At 34.8% G+C, this 17831-nt stretch overlaps 2 protein-coding genes across 2 annotated transcripts; both read left to right on the plus strand.

Annotated features, from left to right (window-relative positions):
- On the plus strand, positions 5324–8988 carry LOC107604809. The gene is made up of 5 exons (XM_016306503.2): positions 5324–5759; positions 6600–6722; positions 7725–7795; positions 7916–8002; positions 8576–8988. The coding sequence occupies exons 1-5, from the start codon at positions 5750–5752 to the stop codon at positions 8819–8821; spliced, it is 537 nt and encodes a 178-aa protein (XP_016161989.1). The 5' UTR covers positions 5324–5749; the 3' UTR covers positions 8822–8988.
- Positions 12558–17748, plus strand: LOC107647241. Its single transcript, XM_021105606.1, has 10 exons — positions 12558–12619; positions 13241–13472; positions 14567–14736; positions 14891–14961; positions 15171–15233; positions 15329–15506; positions 15709–16267; positions 16343–16455; positions 16841–17093; positions 17228–17748. The coding sequence occupies exons 1-10, from the start codon at positions 12558–12560 to the stop codon at positions 17462–17464; spliced, it is 1938 nt and encodes a 645-aa protein (XP_020961265.1). The 3' UTR covers positions 17465–17748.

The following is a 17831-nucleotide window of genomic DNA, read 5'->3' on the forward strand; positions in this document are numbered from 1 at the left end:
AAAGTGCCCGACCACATCTTGCGACGTAGGATCAACAGAGTATCGAGTCTCAACCTGGAGCGAGTGGTGGTTAGCCATTGCATCTACCCAGAAAAACTCGTATCTCAGATAATAGAAGTGCAATAAACCATATAATTCATTCAATATCAATCATTCATTTTCAATACAGCCTTCATTCAGTATATATTCAACATTTTCACACTTCTCAATCATAAATCATCACTTCATAATCTTTCTTCAATACCAAGTTAGCTCCCTCTCTAGGTCTACCCCCTTTCCTATAGTTAGAAACTAAATTTGGAACTTTAGAAGGTAACTATAGAGGTTTAGAAGTTAGAAAACATGATTAAATCACAAAAATACAACTTTTCCAAAATAGGGTGGTCATGCGTACGCATGCCACCCCATACATACGCATGGATGGGATTTTTGACAAACTCATGTACGCAAGCACCTTCCGCGTACGTGGGTGTTCAAAACAGAGGGGAGGCTTGCGTACACGTCCATCCTTCCGCGTGCGCTTAAGTTCAAAACTGGGCATTCTCGCGTACGCATGCATCATGCGTACGCATGATTTGAAAATTTACCAAACTCGCGTACGTGTCCACCCCATGCATGCGTGAACGTGTTGAAAAATAGAAAATTCTCGCATATGCATGCATGTGTCCGCCTATGCATGCGCTGCATTTTTCAGAAAAGCTGCTAAGTCTGCAGAAATCACTTTTGCACACCAAACTTCCGACGTGCATAATTTTTTTGTTAAAAATTATTTTTAGTCTGTTCTTTAAATTCTATAAACTTCACGGAGTTAACTTTCATTTGAAATAAGTTTGACATAATTTGAGGGTCTAGAAGCCAAGTTATGGCCCGGCAAAGTTGATCAAAAATAAGTTTCACAAAAAAATGCCAAACCTCTATTTTTACCAAACTTCCATTTTGAAACCAATGTGTTACACCTCAAAACAACACTAAATATGTTTAACACAATTTCATATCCATTCTATATCTTCCACAACATACCAAATCTCAATTCTAGCAATTTTATTCCAAACAATCCTCAATAAAAACAAACACAACTCAACAATGTATCAACATTCATAACTCATATTCATCATCCTCATCAATCATCATCAAAAGCTCATAACAAACTCAATTTTTTTACCAAATATCACTAAACCTTATCAAGTTCACATAATTCAACCTATTATACGGTCAACTAGCCTAAGTTTTCACATTACATTACACATTATCTACGAGAAACCAAAACCATACCTTGGTCAATTCCTCCCTAATGCCCAGAACGTCTCAACTTCCTCAATTCACAAGCCTCAAGCCTCTACCACCAAAATTTTCAGCACCCAATGCTCAATTCAAGCCTCCAAGGTTCAATTTAACAAGCTCAATCACTAATTGGACTTCAAATGAACATGATACTTACTCTAATTCACATAACATCACAAAAATCAATATAAGGGCTTACTAATCAATGATTCACAAAGGATTTGAGGGTTTTTACCTTATCTACGATTCCATATGACACAACCTAACAATTTTCTTAAGCTAATTTAATCCTAAAACTCCAAAATCATATAATCTCTCAAAATCAAAACCTAAATTTTTGAAAATACAAGGAGGAGGCTGAGTAAGAAATAGCAAGGTACTTATCACTTTGTTTGGTAGATTTTGTAGTGGTCGCATGGCCGTAAACGGTGTGGCGATCAGATCTCGGATTTGAAAGATAAGTGGATTTGAATTTGGAACTAGGGTTTGAGATTTCTTCTCTTCCCTTTCAGCGTGCTTCCATGGAAATGAGAAAGGAAGATGGCTAAATTTGGTGTTTTATATGTTAGGCCATGGGCCTGATTTGGGTTTGATCCAACCAGTTTGGCCTGTTGGCCTGGTTTTGGGCCAAAATCTTTAAAATTAGTGTCGAAATTTGTATTTTTAATATTTTCACCTCTTTAGATTAATAAAATTTAGTTTTCTATTTTTTTGATTAATAATTAATTTATTGACTAATTATTCATTAGTTCTATTTATTCAAGGAGGATGGAGACTCCTCTTGTTCTAATTCCCAAAATGGATTCACCAGTACTAATGAAGGAATTGATACCTATCAGCCTTTGTAATGTGGTCGACAAGGTCATCACTGAAGTTTTGGTCAACAGACTCCACCCTCATCTTACAGATATTGCTGAGCCTCTCCAAGGGGGTTTATTCTTGGAAGGGGAGTACCAGACAACATTATTATAGCGTAAGAGTACTCCATTTTATGAAAAAGACTAAGTCGAGGAAAGGAACTCTGGCATTTAAGATTGATTTAGAGAAAGCATATAATAGAGTTGATTGGAGGTTTCTAAAGTAGACCCTCATGAAATTCGGTTTTTCTATTTCTACAATCAACCTGATTAAGAGCAGTGTCACTTCATCTTCTTTGTCTATTCTCTAGAATTGTGATATATTGGATAGTTTTACTCCTAGTTGGGGTCTTCGACAAGGAAATTCTATGTCACCATAGCTTTTCATGTTGTGTATAGAGAGACTGTCCTAATTTATTAACCATCAAGTTGTTGTGGGGAGGTAGAAGCCGGTTGCTATTTCTAGAAGGGGTCCGAGAATTTTCCATTTAATATTCGCTGATGATTTGCTTCTCTTCTGTAAAGTGGAGAAAAGAAAAGTTCAAAATATGATGGCAGCATTGGAGAGTTTCTGTAAAGCCTCTGGGATGAAGATTAATGTAGAGAAGTCAAAAGCGTTGTGTTCTCGTAATGTTTCAGCGACTAGAAAAGAAATCTTTACTGGGGTGTCCTCCATTCATTTTGTCTAGAATTTGGACAAATACCTCGGGGTTACTCTTAGTCATTCTAGGGTGACCCGGGCTTCTTTTAATGAGGTTCTAGATAAGATCCAAAGACGGCTAACCAGTTGGAAATGGCGTTTACTCAACAGGGCAGGAAGGCGCTGCTTGATTAATTTGGTTTGTAGTGGCTATTCTGACTTACCCTATGCAAGTCTCTCTCTTTCCCAAAGGTATAACATATTTTATAGCATCTATGATGAGGAATTTTCTATGGAAAGGTCAAGCCAATGGTCGGGGGCTGAATCTTATTAGCTGGAAGGTGTTGGTCACTTCTAAGAAGTTTGGTGGTTTGAAAATTTGAGATTCATTTTGTGCTAATGTTGTTCTTCTTGGGAAGCTAGTTTGGCAACTCTTTCATCATCCCCACAAGCTTTGGGTTCAACTGTTGGCAGCTAAATACTATTTTTCTTTGGATGACGCTTTCAGCCGTTCTATGGATAACGGATCTCATGTTTGGAGAAGTCTGTGTAAAATTTGGGATATTTTGAAGGATGGTTTTGATTGGTGCATTGGAGATTTGGATCACAATTTTTGGTTCTCTAAATGGAGGAACGAGGGGGCAGCTTTGTAATGAGATGGATTATGTTCACATTTTTGACTCAGATATCCATATTTTAGATCTATGGTCGGTTGGAGAGTGGCATCTTGAGAATGTTTATTCTCCTTTTCAGCATATTTTGTATGAAAGCATTCTCTCCTACAACCCGGATGTGCAAGCAGGTTCAGTGGTAGGCTAAACTTGGTTCGGTGAGCCGGCTAAGGTTTATGATGCTCGGAATGACTACTTATGTCTCTGCAAGAAGATGTCTAGATGGGAGAGAGAGGAAATTGGCTTTGGCTTTGGCGCCCGTTTGTTCCAAAAAAAGATCAAATTCTTGGCTTGACTTTGTCTGCAAGAGGCATTACCCACTGCTGTTTTTTGTCCTAGGAGAAGCTTGTCACCTAAAAATAGTTGCCCCAGTTGCTTGACTTGCCAGGAAACAGTTTTTCATTGTATTCAGAATTGCCCAAAAGCTCAGCTTGTTTGGCAGACTCTGGAGATTTTCAGTCATCCTCTGGATTTGAAGAACTAGTGCTTGTCCCATAGCAAAGAGCATCCTTTTAAATTCTTTTCTAGTCTGTGGTGGATTTAGAGAGCTAGGAACAATGAGATTTTTAACTAGCATGAGCCTTGACCTCCATCTAAAATGGCTCGTATGGCTTTAGCCTTCGAGAAGGAGTTTTAGAATGTCTTTGACTTGCAACGAGTTTCTATTCCTTCTACGATTAGTTGCTGTAGGGTTCCTCCTTCGATGGGTACTTTTAATATCAATTGTGATGCTAGTTACTATAATTCTAGTGATCGGATTGGTTTTGCCTGTGTTAGCAGAGACTGGAACAAAAATTGGCAACGAGACTATTTGGGAATAATAGAGAGCTACAATATTCTACAAGGAGAGTTGTTTGCTATTTAATTTGGAGATGTTTTTTTTTAGCCTGAGACTTGGGGTAAAGAGATGTAATTTGCGAAACAGATTGTCTGGAGGCTTTCATTCTTGTTAACAATTCTCATAATAATGTTGGGTGTGTAGATCCTTTGGTGCTTAAAGTCAGAGATATCATGACTTGGAAGTGGCGTGTTAATTTTCGCTTGATTCTGAAAGATGCAAACACAGTGGCGGACATCATGGCAAAGACGGCGTTGAGATTGCATTCTCAGTATGTAGAACTTCCAATGCCTTGGAAGGAGTTTGAGACGAGTATTCAAAGGGATCGGCTTACGTCTTCTTAGTCTCTTTGGACTTTGTTTTTCTTTTCTGCTTGGTTGTTTTAATTTTTCAATCACAAAAAAATACCTACATTTATTAAAGGTTTAATTACTCTGTTGGTCCCTATAGTTTTGCGAAATTTTTAATTAGGTCAATGTACTTTTTTTTCCTTTTAATTGAGTCCTTGCACCAAAATTTTTTTTAATTGGTCCCTACACTTTTTTTTCTTTTATTTGGATCTCTGTACCAAATTTTTTTTAGTTTGGTCCCTATAAAATTAAGCCAATTACTGTTAAGAGGGACCTAATTGAAAAAAAAATTTAGTGCAGGGACCAATTAAAAGAAAAAAAAAGTATAGGAACCTAATTAAAAATTTCGTGAAACTATAGGACCAACAGAATAATTAAACCTTTATTAAATATCCGATTAATGTTTATGATTATGAGTTTTTGATTATTTTGTTATTTTTTTTATTAATTTTATATAAAATTGAAATAAACTCTAATCAAATTTGGCTAAATTTCATTTTGTATTTGATTTTATGTTGTATATCAGACCTGGTCGGTTTCGGACGAGCCACTCAACGGGCTGCCCCTGCACAGCAGACCCGGACTGACTCTCGGTTTTGATGAAAACTGGTGACCCGTCGGTTTATAAAACCCGAACCGGACCATGCTTTTTAAAAAATCGAACGACGTCGTTTCCAAGGGTCGAACCCTAACGCACTCATCCCTCTCTTCTCTCATCCGCAGATCAGCCTCTCTCTGTCTCTCAGTCTCTCCCTCTCTCTCACTGTCTCACAGTCTCTGGTCTCAAGCACTCACTCACTCTCTCTCTCTCTCTCTCTCTCAACATCTCTCCCAGTCTGTCCAACTCTCTCGCCGGCGGCAGAAGCAGACGAAACCAGATCCAGCAGCTTGTCCCTGGTCTCGTCGTCGTCGTCTACTCGTCTTCACTCACAGTCGCCGGCGTCTCCTCGTGGTCTGTATGTTTCCGCCTTCCCTCGGCTCGTTGTCATCGGCGGCAAAAGCAGACGCTAGCAACAGTTTGTCCCTGGGCTCCTCCTCCTCGTCGTATTCTTGCTCCGAGGCTTCTCCGTCACTTCCTTCTCCCCGGTTTCGTGGCTAAGTCGCCGTCGACCATGGTGGCTGGTGAGTCCCTGCATTCCCCTCTTCTCTCTTTTTCAATTTTCCCTTGTCCCGTCAATTTTGTTGCTGTAAATCATGACTGAACCATCTTTTGTTGCTGTGAATTTGTTGCTGTATTGAGTTCGATTTATTGTTGTATCGAGTTGAATTTGTTGTTGCATTGAGCTAAATTTATGGTTGCTGTTGAGTTGAATTTGTTGCTGAGCTAATTTTTTTTGTTGCTGAAAATATCTGAGTTGAATTTGTTGCTGAAAATCATCACTGAGAAGAATTTGTTGCTGTAAGAACAGATAGTTTCTGTACAGAGACTCTTGTTACACAGGCATTATTGGACTATTGGTATAATGGTATTTGATGGATTGATTTATAAAATTAGTTGAATTTATGTTTTTGATTAGTTTATTAATCATTAATTTACTGATTATGTCATGTTTTGCGCTCTTGTTCATTTAAATTGAGAAAATATTTTGTATTAGTGTCTAGTTTATTATCTATGTTTGCATCATTAGCCAATGTCTAAGAGTTGATACTTAATTATTATTAATGTGTTTGTAAAGACATGCTCTTGAATTTTTAATTTTAAGTTTATGTTTTGTAATTTCATATTTATATTTAATTGTGAGTTTGTGACCTAGTGTACCGGTTGAACCCGTGAGTTGAACCAGTGATTGGGTTGTATGACCGGGTCAATTGCTGGTTTGGTTCTGAAAACTATGATTATGAGACTTTGGTTGATGTCGTATTTTTAATTTTTAAGATTTATATAGAATATATTTATGTTTCAAAGTTTTCAATTGTTTGTGACTTTTCTAATCAATTTTTGTCTTTCAATTTCTCAAGCAGTGATGGGAAAGATGAACAAGAATAAGAAGGTAGGGGGGAGACATGGGCCTCCAAGTGAACATAATGATATGCAGGATCAAGAGATGGACATAAGGAAAATTATGAAAGAAGTTGAAAATTTTAGTATGTCCCTTATTCTTTTCTCATTTGAAGCTTTCCCTTCTCTTGGCTGTTATCTCCTATCTTTACCTTTTGGTAAATCTAATTTCTCTTGTTGATGTGTTTTGATCTTTTACTTAGTGTTTTTTTTTTTTTTTGATAAAAAAAGAATAACATTAAGACGAGAGAAAGAATATTACTAACAGTTATAATATACTTCGATGTCAGGCTGATTTTACTATTTATTATTTGTAAATAGGTCGGATTTCTTTGCTCTCCCCTGATGCAGTTTAATCCTTACTATACATACTTGGCATTTGGCAACGAAATGCTCTAAGTAGAATTTTATGGATTATGCCAATTTATTTGGTTAGATAGTTGTGATAGGGCATAATAACATAATCTACAGGAACTTAGTGCGCCATAGTTGTGTTTAGAGTCTTTTGTTTCAAACACTGAATTCACTTTTTTACTTTCTTTGGTAGTTCATGGATTTGGTGAGATTATCTTTAGAACTTATCATTCCATTGGTATAGGAATAAACATTTTAACGAGCCTCTTATCCTCCTTTTATCTCTTCTTAGAATGCAGACTTTTTAATAATCTCAATCTCTGGAAAATTTGAAGAGTATAGGTAGATGAAGGAAACACATAGTCGAAGAAGTTAAGGAGTGCCAACTTTCTTCCGAATTCTAACCAATTTCATCTTGTAGGAAGAGAAAAACAAAATAGGTCTAACCAATCTCCTGCCTGTCTATTTCATTATTCCCTTCTTGCTTATAACCTATGTAACCCTCCCACCATGATCCGATGTAGGCAAGTTTGTTACTATCCAAGTTCCTTTCTTGCCCTTATTCATGTTTTAGTGAGTTTTACAAGGTTTCTATATATTGGAGATATGGAGCTAAACTATATACGATTATCATTATCAGTTTTACTGGGTTTATTCACCTTCTCACCATGTCTATCTATTATTGTAGAGCATTTGTTTGTTATAATAACTAATGATTAACAATTTTTTATTAGGCTACTCACATATGACGTGGAAAGAACGTAAAAAGATTGAGAATCAAAAGGTCGTCTCTCTTGGTGGGAAGGTTAGGACTATCTGTTGATGCTATTTTTTAACATCATGTACCATTGCAAATGGTATTATCAGCAGCATGCTCAAGAATCAAGATGCAAGCTTTAATGGATTTTTGTTTTCCTTTATTTAGCCCCCCAAGAAACAGAGATTACCTCTAAGTGTGGCACGTCCAACATTGAAGAAACAAAAGGAGAGAGAACAGAAAATGCTTCAAGAGGTAATTTCTTTTTACAAACTTTTTGATTAGGCAAAAATAAATCTGAGAAACTCTTGGGGCCCAGCAATTTTTATTATTTTTGGCCATCATTTGACCAGCACAAACACTAAATTATCTTTAACAATTAAATTTTACTATTTCATGTGTGCAAATTCTGGAAAAATGTGGGTGTAAACTGTATTGATTCATGTGGCAAACTTTGGTAAATTTAGGTGCAAAGATAAAATGTTCTTGTGTGGAAAACCCTTGTAAATATGGGTGCAAATTATTGCTAGTTAAGTGCTGGCAAAAAATGATAATATTTGCTGAAAGCATTGCTCATAAGATCCTAACTTCTTTTCTATTTTCAAATTTTTCTTTTGTAATAAATGATTTATATTTGCCCACATTCATTTGAAAATTTAAATTGTCTATCTAGTTTCAAATATTCTCTTTAATGTAAGAAACCACGTTTGCAAAGCATTTTTGAAAAGGATAAATGTTTTGACGGATTCTTCAAGGTTCAGGGAGAAACATTTGAAATACTTATTTTCTCATGGGATGAACTGAGATGTGCTGTACCACGTTTTGCAGCGTTTGATTCTTGGACAATTTGGTGGAAAGCATAGTGGTAGCAGTAAAAAATCGGCAGGTAAGCACAAGGCCGAGGACAGGGGTTTGAGATTAAATGAAGGTCATTTTAGAAACGGCATACTGGATGTGAGGCATTTATTAAATTCAGCACCATCAACATCAAGAGATCATGACACTGGAATGTCTAGTAAATGGAACAAGAGAGGAGGTAAAGGGAAAAAGGGTGGCGGTAAGAAGCATCGTTGACGTTGAGTATACAATCCCTTATTCAATGCAAAAATTTTGTATGAAATGTAATGTAGTGATTTATAAATTTGAACCAACCATATAATTGTTCTATGGTTCCATGCTCCTGAAACAGAGAGCCAAAGAAATAAAAAATGCGCTAAAAACGTAACTGTTATACGATCCAATCCCGTGTTAAACATAAGACAAAAAAGTCCATTCATATTATGTGACAGTTTAAAACCAATTAAATCTTGACCAAAAAAAAAAAAACCAATTAAATACATTAATTTGTTTAAGAATCATTCTCCCAAGCAATTTTAATATCCAACCTTATTCAAGTGATTTATAGTCGAGCACTTTTTTTTTTTGTTTCTTTCTCTTCTTATTTTCGTCATTACCAATAACACCATCATCTTATCCTCATTCTTTTCTCATTTGATTTTTTTTTTCTTTTTTCTCCATCATGATGATAATGATCATTATTGTTATTGTTATCATTTTCTTCTTATACATATCGTCGTTATTATTGTTATTGTTGAATTTTTATTATGTTGATGTTGTCTGATCCAAAATTGATTTCCAATGTGTTTTTATTCATAATTCAGTCTTATATAATTTCGCTTCATTTCTGAGTTAATTGTATTGCAATCCATTATGTAATTTCGGTTCATTTCTGAGTGAATTAAGGTACATTTGGACTCGTCCTGCACAATTCAAAACTCTTTCTCCTCATCTTCTATTATTGTTATTGTTGAATTCTTATTATGTTGATGTTGTCTGATCCAAAATTGATTTCCAATGTGTTTTTATTCATAATTCAGTCTTATTTGTGTCATTGTTTTCGAATTGAGTTAGTTGAGTTGTAATTGTTATATAATTTCGCTTCATTTCTGAGTTAATTGTATTGCAATTCATTATGTAATTTCGGTTCATTTCTGAGTGAATTAAGGTGCATTTGGACTCGTCCTGCACAATTCAAAACTCTTTCTCCTCATCTTTTATTGCTTCTTCTTTTTCATCTTTTTCTTCTTCATCTTATTTCATTTTCTCAAAATTCTTTTTAGTTTACTCTGAATAAAACCAAGAAAAAGAGAAGAAAATATTAAACAAAACAGAAGAAGAAGAAAAAACATACTAATAACGTTTGATTTAAAATTAATTTTGGATGTGTTTTTTTTCATGATCCAGTCTTGTTTTTGTGTTTGTTTTTGAACTAAGTTTATGTGTCGTAATCATTACGGTAAAATTCGGTTCATTTCTTAGTTAATTGTGTGGCAATCCATTATGTAATTTCGGTTTATTTCTGAGTTAATTAAGGTGCATTTAGACTCGTTGTCTCACACAATTCAATACTCTTTTTGCTCTTCCACTTCATCTTCTACTACTTCTTATCTTTTTCATTTTTCTCTTATTCATCTTCTCCTTATTTTATTTTCTCAAAATCTTCTTGATTTACTCAAATTTAACACAATTTCTAAGTTCTGCAAATTCTTTACTATTGTTCTCTACTTCTCTTTCTTTCTGAGTTAATTGTGTCGCAATCATTATGTAATTTCAGTTCATTTCTAAGTTCATTGTGTCATAATTATCTTGCATAATTCAAAACTCTTTCTCCTCATCTTCTACTACTTCATCTTTTTCTTCTTCAACTTCTCCTTCTCATTTCATTTTCAAAATTCTTCTTTATTTACTCAAATTTAACATAACTCTGGGTTTTGCATATTCCTTACCATTGTTCTCTACTTCTCTTTCTTTCTGAGTTAATTGTGTTGTAATATTATATAATTTTGGTTCATTTTTGAGTTAATTGTGTCGCAATTATTATATAATTTCGGTTCATTTAAGAATAAATTAAGCTGCATTTGAACTCGTTGTCCTGCTCAATTCAAAACTCTTTCTCTTCACCTTCTACTGTAATAACAATAATAATAGCAGCAACAAAATAATGACGATGAGAAAAAAAAACACGCGAAGAAAAAGAAAGAGGAAGAGGAGAAGGAGAAGGAAAAGAGGAGGCGGAATGCGAAGAAGATGAAGAAGAAAACGACGATGACGACGATAACGTAAAGCCCCGTGAACATAAATGACTTGGTTGGAAGAATAATATGTGCGCGTGTAATCATGCTCTTTTTAATGAGTGGTTTTTGTTAGTGTTGGGTCTACTTGGTTAAATTTGGATGACAATATTACTTTGATGTGCAGCAGATATGATTTTTTAATAGACTTTACTAGATAGACAATAGTTTTGTGAACAATAGTCTCTAAAATTGGTCCAATAAAGTAAAAACATACTACACCTTCAAATTACCCACCTAAATTTTAATATTTGGATAACCATCTGCACACCTAATAAATTAAACATTTGATATATCCATTGTTCGTATTGTTTAGTATTTTCATTGTCTACTTATACTTTCTCTTTTTTTAATATATGGTATAAAAATTAAATAGAAAAATTAAATAGAAGGAGCGTTTTGAAATAATAACTTATTATTATTCGGTTTCGGGTTATCCTTAGACCATCTCCAGTAGGGAACTCATTCCAGTCTCTATTTATGGCTCACCTGTCATAAAAAGTAACTCTACATCAGCTTTTCCATCATAAATAATAAATAGGAACTCAAATAATCTCTCTCTTCTCCATTAGAAGGAACTAATTTTAATCCCTATTGTGGTCTCACTTAATTAATTAATTAAAGTAATTAAAATTAATATAATTATTATTTTTCTATAATAATATTATTTAAATTTATAAATTTAAAATAATTCAATATTATAAAATATTAAAATAGATAACTTAAATTTGGTTAGTATTTAAAATTTTATAAATAAAAATAAATACCACGTGGCATGATTTTATTAGTTGTTACAAGTCTCTGTTTAGAATAACTCTCAATCTTGATCCACGTGAAGAGTCCTCCTTCCCTTTTCACTCTAATGGTAATTGAGTTCCCATATGTCAGAAGAGGAACTCTATTTCTTAGCATTGGAGTTGCTCTTAGACCATCTCCAGTAGGAAACTCATTTCCGTCCCTATTTATGGCCCATCTGTCATAAAAAGTAACTCCACATCAGATTTTGCGTCGTAACCAATAAATAGGAACTCAAAGAATCTCTCTCTTCTCCATTAGAAGGAACTAACTTTAATCCCTATTGTGGTCCCACCTAATTAATTAATTAAATAATTAAAATTAATATAATTATTATTTTTTTATAATAATATTTTTAGAGAAACTCTCAATTTTGATCCCCGTGAAGAGCCCTTTTTCTCTTTTCACTCGAATGGTAATTGAATCTTCATATGTCAGAAGAGGAACTCTATTTCTTAGCATTAGAGTTGCTCTTATAACTTCAGAGCTACAGGAATTTATGTGAATAAAGTCAATAAACCATGAACGTATTTATATTTATCAAAAGCGGCTCTTTCAAGGCATGAAAATAACACAATTTTATTATTATATATTGTTATTTTATTTTATATAAATAAATTAAAATANNAGGAGTTAGCATGATGCTTAACATTGCATGGGAGGTATGACGTGGCGTCTCATAGTGCTCACACGTGTCAAACCCTTCTATATATTTTTTTTTAAAAAAACCCAATATCAATCTTGATTGTGAATTTCGGTGCTTCCATAATCCATACATACGACATGCTACTGATAAGAGTTATATAGAAAAAAGAACGAACCGCATCAACAAGAAGAAGAAGAAGAAGAAACGGCGTCGTATAGATACGTAGAGGGTGGTTGTTATGGCTACAAAGCTAAAGTATCTGTCTTCCATTGCAGAGGACGTTCTTAAGAGATGTGCACAGTAATATATTCTTCCTTACCAATACATTTGTTATCAAAATTCAACTTCATATATCATATCATTGAAAAATGCTACACATACACTTGCATTTGAGGAATTGTTTACAAGAATTTGTTGATGAAATGACACGGCCACACATGTGGAATATTACTTTGTTTGTCATCTTTATCTATATATGAATTTTTATCAATGTCTTCTTGGGGGAAATGATACTATTTGTATCCAATTTAATATTTGCCCATTGAAGATTGATAAATGGATGTGACATTACATCACTGAAATGTTCGTTTATTTGACCAAATTCCAATTTTTGCTTAATAATATAATTGGAGTTTTAATTGTTATGCACTAACACTATCATCCAATTGTATAGTTATATGAATTTGGATCATCATTTACGTAGTTAATTTAAAATCAAAACATAATGAATGTATAATATTAAAATCAAATTTTACTTATATTTAATGCAAAACTGTTTTTCGTCGTTAATAACATAATGCAAAACTGTTTTACACGGTATCAAAATTAGATTTTACTTATATTTAATGAATGTTAATACACTATTTGTAATTGGATGACATTGTATAATATTTAGTTACTGCTGCTGTTGTTTTTAATTAGGAAACTGGAAATTCCAGTAGAGGGATTGGTGGAAGAATTTGAATCAGGATGGAACCCGGATGAGGGAGACTACTGCAAAAAATTAGTGGAATTTTGCAGTAGCAAGACTCTATGTCAAAAAATGTGCCAGGATAGCATACAGGAAAAGATCAACGATGGCTCATTTAGCAGGTTGACCTATGATATGATGCTTGCTTGGGAGAGACCTAGATACTATGATGAAGACGGCACGGTATAACATGCAAATTATTGTCTTACTCTTACATTTCCAAATTTACAGTTATTTGAATCGGGGTTAATTTATACTATACTAAGTTTTGAAACATGAATGCATTTTATTCAAATCAGGACTTTGGTGAATATGTCAATTTGAATATTTGGTGATGATATCTTGAAGATTAGCTTGCATCTTAGTTTCTCTAACTTGACAAAATTTGCCTGTTGGTGGAATTTACTTGACATTGATCTTTCTTTCATCACATGCATGAAGACATAAGTTATTTTCTATTAGTTCCATTACTTCGCATCTCAAAGGAAGTACTTTACTGGGGAAATGAAAATTTCCCCTTTTCGAACTTATGGCTGCAAAGCATTCGAGCTGGTTTGAGATGATAAGTTATAGCTTCATCTTCAATATTGATCAAAGAGTCTTTCTAAAACATTTAAAATTGAAGTTCTGATGAGCCTTTGGCATTTAGATTTGTTCCTAAATATTTTGTAATAAAGAGAAATATGAATATATGATAAATGAAATTTTGTATGGTAATCAAAGTAAGCTTGCTTTAGTAACGGCATAGTTTGAAATCATGTCATGCAACATTAGCCTATGATCTTGTGATTAAAAAAAATGGTCTGAACAAAGATATGGTCTGGCTTGATCTCAATTTCAGCTTTGTCCCCTATTATATATATGAGATGTGAACTATAGTTTTGCTTTTTGCCATCCCCTGTAATTTAATCAGATTAGAGGATAATGTTAGCATTTTGAGGTTTTCAGGAATCTGTAGCAAAGGAGCACGAAGAAAGGATAGCTCGAAAAGCCACTCAAGAACAGGAAGATATCCCTCTTTTTTATTCAGACATCATGCCTCTACTTGTAAGAGTGTTTCCTTCTCATTTTTCATGGTACTACAGAACATAGATGTTTTTTACTTCCTTTCTTTGTTGTTTCAATTGTGAGGTTGAATTCCAGCCATGAGAAGCTCGTCTTCTTGTTGCAATAGTCAGTTGAATATTCTGTTTAGAACACGGACCAGATTTGTTTAGTACATAGGAACATTTATGATTATAGGTTTCTGATTGTACTGGATGCATTTTCTTTTCCAGGTTACTAATGAGGCCAGTGTCGGAGAAGATGCATTTGTGTGGATGGGATCACAATTTCCATTAGTAGCAGATGTTGCAAATGGAAGGTTTACTTTTGAAACTCTAACAGCACCAACAGGGCTCCGACTACACCATCCGGCATACGATATATTCTTAAAAAATATGGACAAGTAGGTGACTACCTTGGTATATATAGTATATGAACATTTGGCATAGAAGTTTCTAGTGGACATATAAATGATTTGATAGTTTTGATAGTTTGATTTGTAAAGATATTTGGAGTTTTGAAAACATACTTATTGTCTGGGATTCCCGATTCCTCAGGTGCATACAGCATTTGCAGAATCAGACAAAGCCAAATGGTGTGGAACTGGCCGATGACGAATACATATTACATGTCGAAGGAACAGCAAGCTCCCAGAGAGTCGTTTCTAGTGGACATATAAATGATTTGATAGTTGTAGTCTATTGATTTGTAAAGATATTTGGAGTTTTGAAAACATACTTATTGTCTGTGATTCCCGATTCCTCAGGTGCATACAGCATTTGCAGAATCAGACAAAGCCAAATGGTGTGGAACTGGCCGATGACGAATACATATTACATGTCGAAGGAACAGCAAGCTCCCAGAGAGTCGTTCGCCACATTGGGACGACAAGTTGGCCTGGTCTGCAGTTTGGTTTATCTGACTATTCCTTCCAATATTAAAATGGAAATCTTAGTAAATTAATTCGTTCATGTTGCTTTGATTTTAATTGCCAGGTAGGCTTACACTGACCAACTATGCTCTTTACTTCGAGGCCTCGGGAATAATAAATTACGAAGATGCTATAAAAATGGACCTCTCCAAGGATGTCGAGCAGGGTGTAAAACCAGCTGCCACAGGTCCTTGGGGAGCTCAACTTTTCGACAAGGCCATAATCTATGAATCATCTGATTCGTAAGTGCATCAACATAATCCTTTGGAGATATTCTTGTTGAAAAGGAAAATGCTTACATATTAAGTATGAGACATTGTCATCTGGCATCTTGTCCACCTTTGGATGGGTTGCGAGTCGGCATAGTGTGTCGAAGTTGATATGTACACATTACTAATCTTACTTATGTCATTGACATGAAGAAATTTCTTCTGAATTTTCTAGATCAGAGGAGATTGTACTAGAGTTTCCAGAACTCACAAGTTCCACGAGGCGCGAACATTGGCTAGCACTGATAAGGGAAATAATGTTTCTCCACCAGTTTTTATCAAAGTACAATATCAATGGTCCAATCCAAGCATGGGAGATTCATGCAAGGACAATATTGGGAATCATAAGGCTTCATGCAGCCAGAGAAATGCTAAGAATATCACCACCTGTCCCAACGAAGTTCCTAATATTCTCCTTATACAACGAGCTGCCAAAGGGAGATTATGTTCTCGAAGAATTCGCGGATAGCCTCAAGAAGGTCAACAGCGGACACTCGTGTAGCGCAAGCTCAATCCTTAGAATTATGAACATGTATAGGTCCATACCTTCTGATAAAATAGTAGAGAAGCCAAGTCAAGAAGTTGAAAGTAGCTCGAGTGCTTTAGAAGATAGTCCTTCCTTGAAGACAGCTATCAAACAATCAAGGGAGGAAGAAAAGGAAGTTCTCATCGCGAAAGCTACGACTGAAGAATTAAAGGATGATGGTGTCATCGACAGCGTTATGGTTCTTATAGTAAGTATCCTCAACTATACATAAATGTTTTGGAGTTGAAAGCATTGTTTACTCTGATTTAATTTTATTTTATAGGAACTATTAAAACCACTCAAACATGTAGTCCCATGGGTTCAAGGAATCTTCGCTTGGGAAAGGCCAATAAATACTGTTGCTGTTCTTGTTCTATCTCTCATAATCACTTATATGTAAGTTCTCTCATCCTTTGTTCTTCACTCTTATGCATCTTTGCTTGTATACCCTTCAAACTGTTAGGTACTTAAATATTTTCGTTCACCATGTGTAAATACTCTATATAGGACAGAGTGTCGATTTATACTTCATTCATCATTAGATGAGACATGAGTCGCAGGGTATCTCATACGCAATAAGTACCCATAACATTTTTTCTTTGGTGCCTACTGATGTGAAATTCATGTAAAAATTATATCTGAGAATTGTTTGATAGTTTGACATATTTGACTAAAGTGTTTAACATAGCACATGTCCACATCTTAGCTATCATCTTCACGTGAAGATGCCACCTTTTTCTTTTGGCATACAAGAAAGGATTTAACATGATGTAGACCGCAGGGAGTGGGTTGGTAAGGCAATCGCATGTTTCTTGATATGGGTGATAGTAAAGATGCTTGAGGCAAGAAAAAACAGGATATGTGAGAAGCGCAAAGAGATAGTAATAAGTAGAACAAGTATGGCTTCGGATCAGTCCACGGTGGAGAGCATTGTCTCAGCCCAGCATGGATTGTATACTGTTCATGAGATCATGCAGATAGCTAATATAGCAATGCTAAAGATATGGTCAATACTTATTTACAAGGCAGATAAGGTACTTCATTCCTTCCTTTAATATTTTTTGGCTTTTTAATATTTGTACCAAAACTTTTTGGTTATAGATAAATTGTGTATGGCGTATTTGTTGGTTCTAGTAAATAGTACTGAGTGCTTTGTTCTTATTGGCAGCATGCAAATGTAGTGATGGTGGCAATGAGTGGTTTGGCATTCTTACTGGCAGTGATTCCATTTAAGTACTTCCTAATGGGAATCATTCTGCAAGCCTTTGCCACAACGTTGAAGAGAGTTAAGTCTCCGCCGTCACCGTCGTCGTCTCCTGGAACAGGGAACAGACGCTTAAGGGAATGGTGGGACTCAATTCCAATTGTTCCTGTTCGTGTAGTAGACAATGCTCTTGATGAATAGGTCCTTTTCGCTTTAGTAGCTTACAAGATTGTATATATTATGAGTTGTAATAATACATGTAATAAAAACTTGGTCAAAGGTACAATAGATGATTTACGTTGGTATTATACAAAAGGAATATAGCATACAGAAACATGACAATATAATGCATGGAATTGAACTTGCATATACATCAAGGAAATTACACTGCAGAGTTCAATATGCATTTCTTGTGTTATAGTGTTTCAAATTCTAGAGTCTATATAAGAGAATAATGGAAGACTGGAGCTTAGAGGGTTTTGTTATTGCTAGTTATGTTACTTGACACTTAAATCTTACCAGAAGATATTCAATAATAATTTGAAAATATTCAAAACTTTTGTGTATG

The sequence above is a fragment of the Arachis ipaensis genome, chromosome B06, assembly GCF_000816755.2.
Source record: "Arachis ipaensis cultivar K30076 chromosome B06, Araip1.1, whole genome shotgun sequence".
Taxonomy (NCBI): Eukaryota; Viridiplantae; Streptophyta; class Magnoliopsida; order Fabales; family Fabaceae; genus Arachis; species Arachis ipaensis.